This window comes from Hyaena hyaena, unplaced genomic scaffold (genome assembly GCF_003009895.1).
Source record: "Hyaena hyaena isolate Hyena2069 unplaced genomic scaffold, ASM300989v1 scaffold_242, whole genome shotgun sequence".
In the NCBI taxonomy this organism is placed as follows: domain Eukaryota; kingdom Metazoa; phylum Chordata; class Mammalia; order Carnivora; family Hyaenidae; genus Hyaena; species Hyaena hyaena.
Window position 1 is genome coordinate 985961 of NW_024080869.1, and position 13356 is coordinate 999316.

A 13356-nucleotide genomic window follows, 5' to 3' on the forward strand; every position below is an offset into this window, starting at 1 on the left:
GAAAATATCACTTTTAAAAAGGTTTTCAACTTGAAAACTGCGATAGAAATGAAGGGAAAAGACAAAAAAGATTTCTGAACCTAGCTATGCTTTGATACTCACTAGACAACTGTTTAAATGTAACAAAGATGCATGTAGTTTGGGGGTAAGCACCAAAAAAAGTGACTAGAATGCTGATCCTATTGACCCAGCCAGGCTTAATGTCCCCTCAGTTTAACTAAACTTAGACAGTCTTCTTCCTGACTCCAGGCCCCTGATCTCCATCTTAGTGCATTTACTATAGAAAATTTGTCAGTGTAAAGTCTTCTCTGACCTCTTTGAGTGGCAAACCTTTTTACAACTTCTTATCAGTTTTACAACTAGCAAGGAATGTCTTTCTCCAGGACCTAGGAGCCATCCCTTTGAAATATACTCAGCAAGAAAGGGAAGTACCCAGATCTTCCAGTCTCTGAGGGAGGATAGTACCCTGACTTTGATAAGTGCCAATTACCAGAGACAGTTGGCTTAATCACAGAGTAAAACAGCTGCCAAACACAGGATAGCTCAATTTGCTCCACCCCACTGATCACCTACATAAAGTCCTCCAGTGCTCTACCACTAGCTTATGCCAGCATTCAAGAACCTTTCCTTCCTGTTTCACTGAGTAGAGGTCAATCTCTCTCCCTATTACAATAGTCTTGAATAAAGTCTTCCTTGCCTGTTTAACATTGCCCAGTGCAGTTTTTACTTTGACACCATAATCCCAGTACTGGAGATGACTAAGCTTTCAGTACTCACAGGCTTACCATCTTGACCAGATTGTCCAGGGTAGCCAGGGTTCCCAGGCTGTCCAGGTTCACCCTAAAAAGGAAAAAAACCTCTCAGTACAAAACAACCAACGAACCACAATGATGCAGTCAGAGCCCTTCAAGGTTCAAGCCAATTCCATAATTTGTAGCTGTGTATTAAAACAAAGTCCCAAAATAGGGTTAGAAAAAAGCCGTATTTTGCCCACTTTACCAAATAAAACCTTTTTATGATGTAAAATCTTCAATGGTTTACTTCTGTGAGTACATCAGATAGAACCAGTAAAGTACTTTTCACTAATGTAAAATGTCAGTATTTATGCAAAAGTTAAACAAGCCTCATGAACTCATGCCTGAGAGTAATGAAAGAGACAAACACACACAAAAGTGGATGTGAAGACTGAAAATCTACCATCTAATCCTGTGCTTTCATGATGTGGGAGGGTAATGGTCATGGTCATCACATCAATGCAGAAATATCAATAAATAAGTATATAAAATGTACTCTCAAAATGCAATCACTTATTAGTACTTTTATTGTACTAATTTGTTGTATAATTTAATTTGTTGTACTAATTATTGTATAATTTAATTTTAATACTTCCAAATTAATATGTTAATCTATTGCTGAGTGCATGATATCCACAGGGGCACCTTGCTTAAAAACATATAGTCTCAGTATCAGTAAACTCCTGCATAGAGGTAAGACAACTGATTTCAGTTCAAAATTTATTTACTTTAGGAAATCATTCACACAGGACCCCAATACTAAACACCAGTACTAAGTGTACTTTCACAGAGCCAAATTTACTCATCTGAAATACTACTTCAGGCTACTGGCTAGGGAGATCTGTTCCTGAAAATGGAACAGGAAAAATGGAAAGAACTATGTGAGGTCTATCAAGTGACCAATGAAGAAGGGAAAAGCTTTTCACTTAGGAGCTGCCCACAAGGCATAGCATGAGGAAAGACTGAGAAGAATGAAAATGTCATTTTTAAAAGAGATAGATAAAGAAGAGCTGTAAATCCAGGGAGAAAAATAATGCTGAAACATGTAATGTCTTTCTGAAGAGACAGAATTTATCATTCTAACCCAAGGACTTCCATTAAAGAGTAACATTCTTGTTCTCTAGGTAGTTAGGGTTTTTCTCTTTTTTTATTAATTATTTTTATTTTAGAGAGAGAGAAAGAGAGTGAGTGGGGAAGAGGGGCAGATAAATAGAGAGAGAGGGAGAGAGAATCTTAAGCAGTCTCCATGCTTAGTGTGGAGTCCTATGGGCTCAGTCTCATGAGCATAAGATCATGACCTGAGCAGAAATCAAGAGTCAGACACTTAACTGACTGAGCCACCTCGGCACCCTGCGTTTTACTAATCTTATTCTGAGAGGATCCACCTTCAGCTCTAGGCTCCCTGCCATCCTTTATCCATGTTCAGATTGGACTTGTGGTCTTTAAACATATTCCTTTTTTTTTTTCTCTTGGCAAGAGGTTTTTCTTCCTTGTCCACCTAAGAATCAATTATTCCTCCCGTGCACACACTCTCTCTCTCTCTCTCTCAAAAATAAACAAACAATAATAAAATTTTGTTTAAGGGGCACCTGGGTGATTCAGTTGGTTAAGCAACCAACTTCAGTTCAGCTCATGATCTCACGGTTCATGGATTCAAGCCCTGCATCCAGCTCTGTGCTGACAGCTCAGAGCCTAAAGCCTGGTTCGGATTCTGTGTCTCCCTCTCTCTCTGCTCCTCCTTTGCACGTGTGTCTGCTTTCTGTCTCTTGTCTCTCCCCCAAAAATAAACATTAAAAAAAAAAAAAGAATCAATTATTCCTTTTTACTTGATGTCTTTTTCTATTGAAATGCTATAGCAGCTCCTATCACTGATCCCTTATTCATAAGTAGAGTTCTATCAGTTTTCCCAATTAGTCTTCATTTATCATTTGGATTGAGACTCCTTGCACACAGGGTCTTTATTTTCTTCCTTTTCTGGCAAAAGAGGCAGGCATTGAAAATACTAGGTATCACGTAGAGATTCAAAAACTATTTGCCAATTGATTTATTTTAAGTTTTTTAAAGGTTATTTATTTATTTTTGAGAGAGAGAGCACAAACAGAGGAGAGGTAAAAAGAGAAGGAAAGAGAGAGAATCCCAAGCAGGCTCTGCAATGTCAGCTCACAGCCAGATGCAGGGCTCAAAACCATGAACTATGAGATCATGACCTGAATCTAAGTCAGACACTTAACCAACTGAGCCACCTAGGTGCCTCTACAAATTGATTAATTTTAAATCAAATTTCCTGTTAATGACCCCTTTATTTGCGGCATATTAATTATCAGCAAAATCTAGGATATTAAAGGATCTTAAAGGGTTTATCCTCTACTATGACAAAACTGAAACATAGGTTTGGGACAAGGGGAAACGAGATTTGTAGTTAACCCTGCATAAAAGTACAAAACATACTTAACAACATTTTAAATAAAAACTAGGTTTCCAAGACAAGAAAAACAACATCACACACAAGATAAATCCAATGTGACATCATAAAGACCATAGTAACACTGGTAAACCACCCCAATGAGGGAAAATAATCTTTTTCTGGTAGGTTTTATTGACCTATTGATTTATTTGCAAAAACTCAGGAAGGGTTGGCATTGTTTCCATAAAATTGGGAGAATAAAGTAAAACACTAATTTTGGAGAGAAGACCAATCAGAATAAAAATTCAACTGCATTACTATAATAAAAGCTGACACTCAACCTTTATTATTATATGCTAGACACTGCTGTAAGAAATTTATATATGTTAAATTACTTAATTCTCTCAATAATCTCATGACATAAGTAATTTAATTATTCCCATTTTATGTATAGGACAACTGAGGCCCCAGAGGGTTAGGTCACTTCTTAAGGTCATACAGCGGTAGTGAAGATGGCACTTGAACTCAGCCAATGAAGTTCCAGAATCCATGGCCCTAAACACTACTGTCCCTGCCAACATCAAAATGCATACACTAATTAGAACCAGACCTGAGGACTGCCAGCAAACTTAACAGGAAAACAATTTCCAAATACATTAAATGAGACATAGGGCTTATTGTACAACTGTGACTAAAATCCCAATCCACTTTCTTCTAATTTAGTTGAAACATTTGCACATTCTGAATTTTAGAAACTATGTATTCAGCTGAAAAGCAATACTTACTTATGTTGAATTGAACTTGTGCCACAGGATTTTTGAGTTGTTGACAGGAGTGGAAATGTCATGGACTAAGCTAAAACATCTCTGCATCTGGCCTCTCGAGTCATGTAAATATGAATACTTAAAGTAAGAAACAGTTGTGCTTGCAAAAGCAAGCTAATATTTTACATTGCTCATCTGAAACAAAGGTCTTTGGAACTCTTTACCTCGATCCATATCCCAGGTGTTCAAGCCCTTTTCACCCAAAGCCTTGTGCCTTCCCGCTCCCCCCTGATGACATGCAGGAGTATCTGACCTGAGACCTATTCCCTCCTCCCAAACCAACCTCTTCCTCCCTCAAAACTCCCACACCCACTCACAGGCTAGAAGGAATCCACTTAGTCTGGGGAAATTAACATAAAAATGTGAATGCCCAATGGCCCCTGAAATCTTCCAAAGGCCTTTGTATTTTAAACAGAGGATACTTTGATAGCCCAAGTGAATCCCTAATCAGAGGACTCCTGAGGGTGAAACAAAGCACGTCAACAGAGACACAGTTGTAGAGAGAGGGCAGTAATTTCAGCGGAAAAAGTAAATTTAGTAAGAAATCGCTCCTTCCTAAAAACAGGAAAAAATGCCTTCTTTCCACTTCTGAACTAATAGCTCTAATATCAAGGTTAGATCAAATGCAGGAGTTTGCCCCCACAAATGTTCCCAGGACTACTCAAGTAGAGAAGGAAGCTGCCATTCGCAAAGGTCTTCTGAAAGGGGGTGTTTATAAGTTGGGGATTGCCTAGATCTCTCATATCACAACAAAGGCATCCCATCCCACAGAGGTTACTTCGGAAGAAAGGTGAACCTTATTTGTTCAATGATTTCATAATTCATTAAATTAGAAAACTACTACCATTAAGCACTGTGTCAGACACTGGAATTCTTAAGGGGAATTTAGTATGTATTAACCTTCAATGCGAAGTGCTTACATATAAAATTATTCTAACAGATTTATAAATTTGATCATTCGTTACATTTGACATTAAGGATACAAAATGAATTAGCTATTCTTCAAGGAACTCACAATCCAGTAACAGACATGTGTGTCTATGCTTTTTATAAAGTTACAATGCCATGATAAGTCTAAGTACAGGATATCACAGGTCATTCATTTGACCTGGTTTTTCAAAAGGGTTGTCCTGTCTTTGGAAACTCGGAGAATTTACCCTAAAATAAGTATTTACCCACCTATCCACACATGAATTTCACCTCTGTTTCAGTCTCAGGACTCAACTGTGGGCTCCCAGAAATCTATTTCTGGTTAATAGGAATACTAGATCTGTTCTTCACAAGTAACTCTATTTGATGGGTATCTACAAAACTTTCCAGAGAGCATCTAACAAAAATGCCCAGTAAGTCTCAGTTGGATCTATAAGTAAAATCACTTCATCTGTTTTAGTTCCAGTTCTGCTGATCTAATTAAAACCCTATTAATTCCCCAAGCCAGAAATTCTCCAAAGGAAATACAGAGTGTTGCTAGGGATTCTGTTTTTCACATGCAGGTCCCTGATGTGGGCTAGGAACCACCTCCAGGGGAAAGAGCCCTAAAAGGATGGAAGAGTGTGTGTGTGTGTTCCTATCCTTCTGCCAGATTTTCTGAAGAAAATGGAAAGCAGACCGAGAAGGCACGCCAACTTGAAGATTGGTGGAAAACTGCAATTTCACTTAAAGTAGTAGGTGGCAATAGTGTGATATTATGATTAAAAAATGAATATGACAAACACATGAAATTTGGAAACACTGGATATCAGAGGCTTTACCAGATAAGACAAAGGGTGTGCTAAAACCTTGCTGTAGAAATATATGCGAATAAAAATTGGCCTCACTTCAAGACACCTAGCAGATCACTAATAAAGATTCAGAAAGCATCAGAGGCATTGATGTCTCCCCAAAAGAAGACAATTCTTTAGAGACCCTAGGGGTGGCTGGAACCTCCCTGGGAGTCAGGACAGCACTCTGGGCTTTGAGAGGTCAGACATAATGGGACTCAGATTTCCAGATTATACCTCTTACAGATCAAATAATTTCTATGTATAATATTCCAAGTTGAATTTATTTTTTTAACATTTATTTATTTTTGAGACAGAGAGAGACAGAGCACAAGCTGGGAAGGGGCAGAGAGAGAAGGAGACACAGAATCTAAAACAGGCTCCAGGCTCTGAGCTGTCAGCACAGAGCTGGATGTGAGGCTCAAACCCACAAACCATGAGATCATGACCTGAGCCAAAGTCGGACGTTTAACCAACTGAGCCACCCAGGTGCCACCCAAGTTGAATTTATAGTTGAATTTAAAAGAGGTCTGCTAGGGGCGCCTGGGTGGCTTAGTCGGTTAAGCGTCCGACTTTCGCTTAGGTCATGATCTTGCGGTTCGTAGGTTCGAGCCCCGCGTCGGGCTCTGTGCTGACTGCCAGCTCAGAGCCTGGAGCCTATTTCAGAGTCTGTATCTCCCTCTCTCTCTGACCCTCCCCTGCTAACGCTGTCTCTCTCTCTCTCCTAGAAATAAATAATAAAATATATATATATAAAAGAGGTCTGCTAGCAGATCACACCAAGTTGTCTTACAAGGTATGTTATCCTAGGAGTATCTTACCCTTTATGTCAAGGCACCCTAAATAACATGCAGTTACTTTAACTAAAGAACACTTGGATTAACTTTCCTAAATACAATCTTAAAATAGTTTTAAAAATAAATTGTTTATAATATGCTGAAGTAAAATTCCAAACCAAATAAATTTTCTTTAAATGAATTAGTGAATGTGTACTTTTATTTCTTAAATTACGTTTGTTTCTTGATTTTAATGCTAGGCCTGAAGTGTGTCACAAGCTATCACATAAAAATGGACAGGAGAAACATGCATAAAAGATAGGAAGAATTAAATTAGATCAGCAGTTTAAAAGCTAAAATTTTCAGTGATGGTGACTAAAACACTAAGGAAATTCCATCGAAATGAACATTATGAGCCATATTTAGTGCTTGGTCACCTCAGGCAATAAGTGATCACACAAATCATTCCTTTTGGCTAGGGAATCATACCTGCTTCCAAGTTTGACATTATTTTTAGTTAAGTGATATTGTAAAATAATACTAAATGAATAAGATTCACATAAAGTAGACAAACCACTTAACATCTCAGTATCAGGCTGGGTCTAAGTGATGCCACAATTAAGTATCAACTTAAACTTAATCATTCATATTTAATAGCATAGAAACATACTCAGGATATTTAATTATATGAAAAGCAACTAGTTATGAAATGATATGCACATCATGGCTCCAATCAAGTGAAAATGTATAATATGCAAATACATATATAAATGTTTATATAGACATACACACAATTAACATACATACACACATAAATCAATATATGCGACTGGAACATGTGCATATATGAATGTCACTAATAGATATACTCTCCCAAAGTAATTATCACTTAATTAAGTAAAATTAATAAATCTCTATATGCCTGTTTTTTAGAAATAGATCTCAAACATAATGTTGAAGTCAATTTTAATATTTCTACTTCATTTTTCTTTCTGAAAGTCATTTTTATTAAAAAAAATTTTTAATGTTTATTTACTTTTGAGACAGAGAGACGTACAGTGCAAGCAAGGGAGGGGAAAAGAGAGAGGGAGACACAGAATCTGAAACAGGCTCCAGGCTCTGAGCTGTCAGCACAGAACCCCACGCGGGGCTAGAGCCCACAAACTGAGAGATCATGACCTGAGCCAAAGTCGGACACTTAACCAACTGACCCACCCAGGTGCACCCCCAAAAAATTTTTTAATATTTATTTTTGAGAGAGAGAGAGAGAGAAAAAGAGTGTGAGTGGGGGAGGGGCAGAGAGGGCAGAGAGAGGGAGACACAGAATCCAAAGCAGGCTCCAGGCTCTGAGCTGTCAGCACAGAACCAGACACAGGGATCAAACTCACAAAACGTGAGATCTTGACCTGAGCCGAAGCCGGACACTTAACCAACTGAGCCACTCAGGTGCCTCCTATCTGAAAATCATTTTGACAAACTGAGAATTGAAAACACATCCCAACAAATGCCCTTTCTTCATTTTTTATTAGGTTATAAGGAGGTACGGTTCTTGCAGTCTTTGAGGAAAAAAAAAACAAACAGGTAAACCAGCAAACAAACTAATATACTCTCTCTCACTGTGGGCTACGGGTATCAGTTCTAGGTTCAAAGGCAATTATAGATTAGAATATGCTTTTTAAAAAAAATCATTAAAAGTCAGGTTTAACTGCTCAAAGACATTAGGTAGAAATTTCAATAAAGAGTCAGTGGTGCCTAGGAATTTTGTGCATTTGCTCAGCTCTTCAGTTTGTGGGTTTTAACAAGAAAAGCAGGTTAGGCAGTACTCACTTTGGGGCCTTGCACTCCTGGTTTTCCCGGAGGACAAACACAGGGAGCTGGAGTAGAGCCTACATCACTGGGACCGTTGAGGCACTACAAAGACAAAAATGGAAATAAACAACAAACGTGGGAAAACACACACATATGCATGTGTACACAGGTATGTGTACGTGTCTGCATGTCTGTGCAAAAAGGTACAGGTATCTCACATGGACTTTCCCATGTTATTCAGCCCAATCCAGTAAGAAATTCTGAATCACAAAAAGATGTGAAAACAAGATACACTCAAACAACATAAAAATGAGTTCTATTTGTCTAAAATACTTACAGTTGATGGAAGGAAGCTAAACAGTCCCACAGTACAAACACTACCTTAAGGAGAATAACAGTTTCCAGGCCTACCTCGCCATTCTAGAAGGAAAAAAAAAAAAAAGAAAGGAAAAATAAGTGGGTTTTAAAAGACACTTTTAAATTTCTAAATTGTCTTCCTAATTTACAGATATTTCATTGTCCAGGTTCCAGAAACATGAACTGTCCAAACAGGCAAGAGCTAAAACATTTGCTTGCAACTCTCCTTAAAAAAATTACTTATTTATACATGTTATGACAACATTTACAGTAGGATAAAGTAAGGAAATGAACAACAATGACAAGTGAAAGGAATAAATGAAAATGCCACAATTGCTTGGTATAATGGCCACTCAGGAGCAAAGGTACCTCAGAGTGAGATTTATATGGCCCCTTGAACTTTCTGGAAATCATTTAAGCACCAGAGGAAAAAGCCAAAACACATTTGAGTAAGTAACAAATTCCATGCATTAAATTTTATGCATTTTACTTTAGAAGACCTTCTGACTCAACAGTATGTTTCTTACTGAATAACACATGATTTTAAATAGGTTAATAATCTTTCCAAGCAATAATAAATTCCATCAGAAAATGAGAAAGTGGGAATAAAGATGTAAAAGTTAAACAAGCCTCATGAACTCATGCCTGAGAGTAATGAAAGAGACAAACACACACAAAAGTGGATGTGAAGACTGAAAATCTGCCATCTAATCTTGTGTTTTCATGATGTGGGAGGGTAATGGTAATGGTCATCACATCAATGCAGAAATATCAATAAATAAGTATATAAAATGTACTCTCAAAATGCAATCGCTTATTAGTACTTTTAGGAGAGATTAGAGATTCATATTCTAAGTTATAAGTTTCTAAAATAAAAGTTACAGTGTTTAAACTACCTCTCTAAAAAATCAAGAATGAATTATTTCTAAAACGTTCCATGTTTGATTTTATTACAGATCCTTTACAGATACTGCTCCACGGCCTCAAGTTTTCAGAACATGTGGATTTGTAGATTATTCAGTTTGATAGGAAAAAAGGAGATAATGACAGTCTGACTTTACAAACTGAAAGAACTATAGCATGAGCTCAAATGTCTCTGGGAATCTACACTGCAAATTTTCACAATATTCTGCCTTAATTGCATTACAAAAATGTCTTTTTTTTTTTTTCTTGGCCCAAGGAGAGGGATTGATTACACACACACACACACCAGGAGCATGCATACTTCGGTAACAACAAAAAGAAACATGTATCTTCCTTATGGTTTGAGAAAATTTGCTGATGAACAAGAAAATGAATCACTTCCTATGTGTAGGGTACTCTGTCCTTACACTTAATGAAGGATAGAAATCTATTTTAGATTCCAGATTTTCAGACAAAGAATCCTATGTCTTTCTAGAGCAGGCCCAGCCCTGCTTCACTTGAGTACTGAAAATATCACACGCTGAGATGTGAAAAAAGTATTTCCTGTGCTCTTATCCATATGTGCACAGAGATACATTATAATTTTATTTCAACTATGAATCTCAAAATGTTTTAATTGATGTAACTTTATTTGCACTGACAATTAACAAATTAACTCCATACATTAAATTAAGGCTTAGAGATTATCTGCCATTTATTTATTGCTCTGAAAGTACTGAAGCAACACTTGGGGGGAAATAATCCATCCTACTCACAAATCCAGGAATCTCGCATGCTGTCTCTCTGTTGTTCTGTTCTGGGTCACAGTAGATTCGCAGCTTCTGGACATCAAACTAGGAACAAAACCCAATCAAGTTAAAGTTAAGGCACAAACTAATGGCTTAATAAGAGCAACCCAAATACATTAGCTGTTATACAAGGCTTAAATCACAGCACTTAGCTAAAACATAAAAGCACTACATCTGAATACTTAACATACAGTTTAAAGATGTGATGCAATATAATTCATAAGGAAAACTCTAACACTGAAAACAAATCTCTGATGTCCTTCAAAAACCCAATGGAGCTTTTTTATTATCTCTGTATTAAGAGCTAGAGAGCATTTTCTAGGACACTTAAAAGCTTTCCCAGACTTTCTGTGTTTATCCTAAATCTCTCCAACATTTCTGATTACAAGAGAGTGAGCTTAAGAAGTCATCTTTAGTTTCAGAGATTTAGTTGATGGCATGGAGTGTTATGTGACGAGTAGGCCAAACACCTGTTCCTATTTAAATATTTACTGCAATTTGACATGTAGCATTAATATAGAGAGACCATGTGTGTAACTTGGATGTGAAAGTCTTCCCTTAATAGAAACACAGTGGGAAAGATATACATTTTGAAATAAAACATTTTTCAAAAAATGGGTATCTTTTATACACACACTTCTCAAACCACAGATAGATACTCCAGCTTCAAAAATATCAAAAACTAGTTTTAAGAAGAAAGAACACCAAGATGCATTCATCATATTGTATCCTCAGAGCTGAAAAGAAATTTTATAACCCCCATGCACAGCTCTAATCTTGCATTCTCCTTTCCAAATTCATTATTTAATCTATGCATCTCCTGGGAAATATGAAAATATTTCATAAGAATGTAGACTTCTACCCTGAACCCAGAGGAACGCTTTTCTAAGAATTCCTATGAAACCTATTAAGTCTAATTTTGCATTTTCATACACACACTCAAACACAAAATTTCACTAATAAACCGCATACATTTTAAGTGTCTTAAAGGAATTAATAACTAAGTGAAATACAGTTAAATGTAATGAATACTATCATAAAGGACAGCAAAAGTTCCCCTTTATACAATGAAAAAAGCATATCATTGTTTACCCACCTGAACAGTTTCTTCTTTTCCAGTGTACTTTCCAATTTGAGTTTGCCCACTGATGAAAATCCCTAAAACTGGATGTAAGGGCTTGTTTTCAATTTCTTGATCATCGATATACAGAGTTACATCTTGTTCTGTTACTAAGAGACGGATTTGATGCCAGCCTTCATCAAATAATGTCTACAGGAAGAAAGTATGGAAGAGTCATGAATAAAATCCTAACAATCTTTCATTTCCCTTGGTCCCATTCCTTTGCTGCCAGACACAAATCCATACCACACAGAATGGCTGTACTATATACTCATTCACGTTGACCCAAGCTGGACCTCAAATGCTACCCACCAATTAATTTATTAATCCCCATTTTCCATTATATATAAGATGTATCAATTTCCTGAAGCAACTCCCTCAAGCTCACAAATAAGATCCTATTCTCTGAATCCAAATGGCTTCTCCCATTCCTCATCCTATTTGCTTCATTGTAACTTTGTAGCCTTAACTACTCCATCTTCCTTGATATCCTCATTCAACTTCGATGATTCAAACCATGTTGATCACCATCATTTCTTCTTCTCCATTTGCTCATTCTGTTTCTTCGAAGGCTCCTCTTCCTCACCTGCCTTTGGATGAGGTCATTCCCCACATACCTGTCATTGACCCTTTTTATTCTCCACTTTGATTATCTTATCCACTTCTGGAAGACAATTAATTACTTCTATGGAATAAGTTCCATATCTACATCAACAGCCTGGACCTCTTTCCTACATATGGGACCTATAATTCTAATACTGACTAGTATAATTTAACCAGGATATTTCACAATCAGCCTGAGAGAATGTGTAAGCAAAATGAACTTGAACTATCCCCAAAACCTTCTTCCTTTCAGTTAATACTATCCTCAGTTTCTAAACTGCAACAAGTGTCTCTACCTCTTGCCCTCCCCTCAGTTGCAATAATAACCAGATGCAAAGTTCTACCAAATATTTCTCTTAAATATGACTCTAATTCACTTCTCCATTTCCACTCTCATTGCCATCATTTAGGTTCATGGATACCTTGCTTTATCTGAATAATTTTCAAACACATCTCTAATTCTTCCCACTCTAAGCCATTCTTCATACCTCTACTACAAATAATCTCTCTCACTAGAATTTCATCAGAGAATTCATTTCTCATTAATTTCTGGATACCCAGGACCTACACCAATTCCAGAAAAGAAATGGAGGTATTCTTTATGAAAGAAAAAGGAGACAAGAGAGCTGCTTTGACCATGGCATACCAATGATCAAAACTTTTAGATGAAATCCTGTCATCCACTGAATGAAGTCCAAAACCCCTTGTATGGTTTCCAGGTCCCCACAAATTGAGTTCACACTTGTTAGCTTTTTCTTTCAAGTATCTTATACTGCAAACATAGGGGACACCACTTTCTACTCTTTAAATAAAAACCCTGCATTTTACTATAACTGAGCCCACTGACTTATATATCCTTAGCTCTCTTCATCAAAATCCTATTAATTCTTCAAGGTCCAATCCAAAAAGCATCTCATTAAGAAGACTTGTCCACATTTTGTATTAAAATCTACTTTTCCCTCAACACTCCACTAATACCTAGTACTCCTAACAGAGGCCTTCAATCTTCCATTATAAATAAGTTCCTTCGAGTTGTGAAATATGCCTTATTCATTTGTGATTTCTCACAGAACTTAGCATATTGTCTTTAATAAAAATAGACAAAGTTTTTAAAAATGTAATCTGCTTACCAAACGAAATTGCACAGTTGCATAATTTCATATACAACCTTATACATTTCCTAAATTATATAATATA

The 13356-nt window shown here is 36.8% G+C and overlaps 1 protein-coding gene across 4 annotated transcripts in view; it reads right to left on the reverse strand.

Annotated features, from left to right (window-relative positions):
- The window catches only part of COL21A1 (collagen type XXI alpha 1 chain), a 175727-nt gene that overhangs the window by 92872 nt on the left and 69499 nt on the right, over window positions 1-13356 (reverse strand). For 3 of the 4 annotated variants that reach the window (XM_039244317.1, XM_039244318.1, XM_039244316.1), the window contains exons 6-10: window positions 11533-11706; window positions 10404-10481; window positions 8779-8787; window positions 8386-8469; window positions 778-840 (exon numbers count right to left, since the gene is read on the reverse strand). In XM_039244317.1, coding sequence (XP_039100248.1) covers window positions 778-840; window positions 8386-8469; window positions 8779-8787; window positions 10404-10481; window positions 11533-11706 — 408 coding nt within the window. Of the gene's footprint in view, window positions 1-777; window positions 841-8385; window positions 8470-8778; window positions 8788-10403; window positions 10482-11532; window positions 11707-13356 lie in introns of those variants that run through there. The other variant, XM_039244319.1, reaches the window with a different exon arrangement.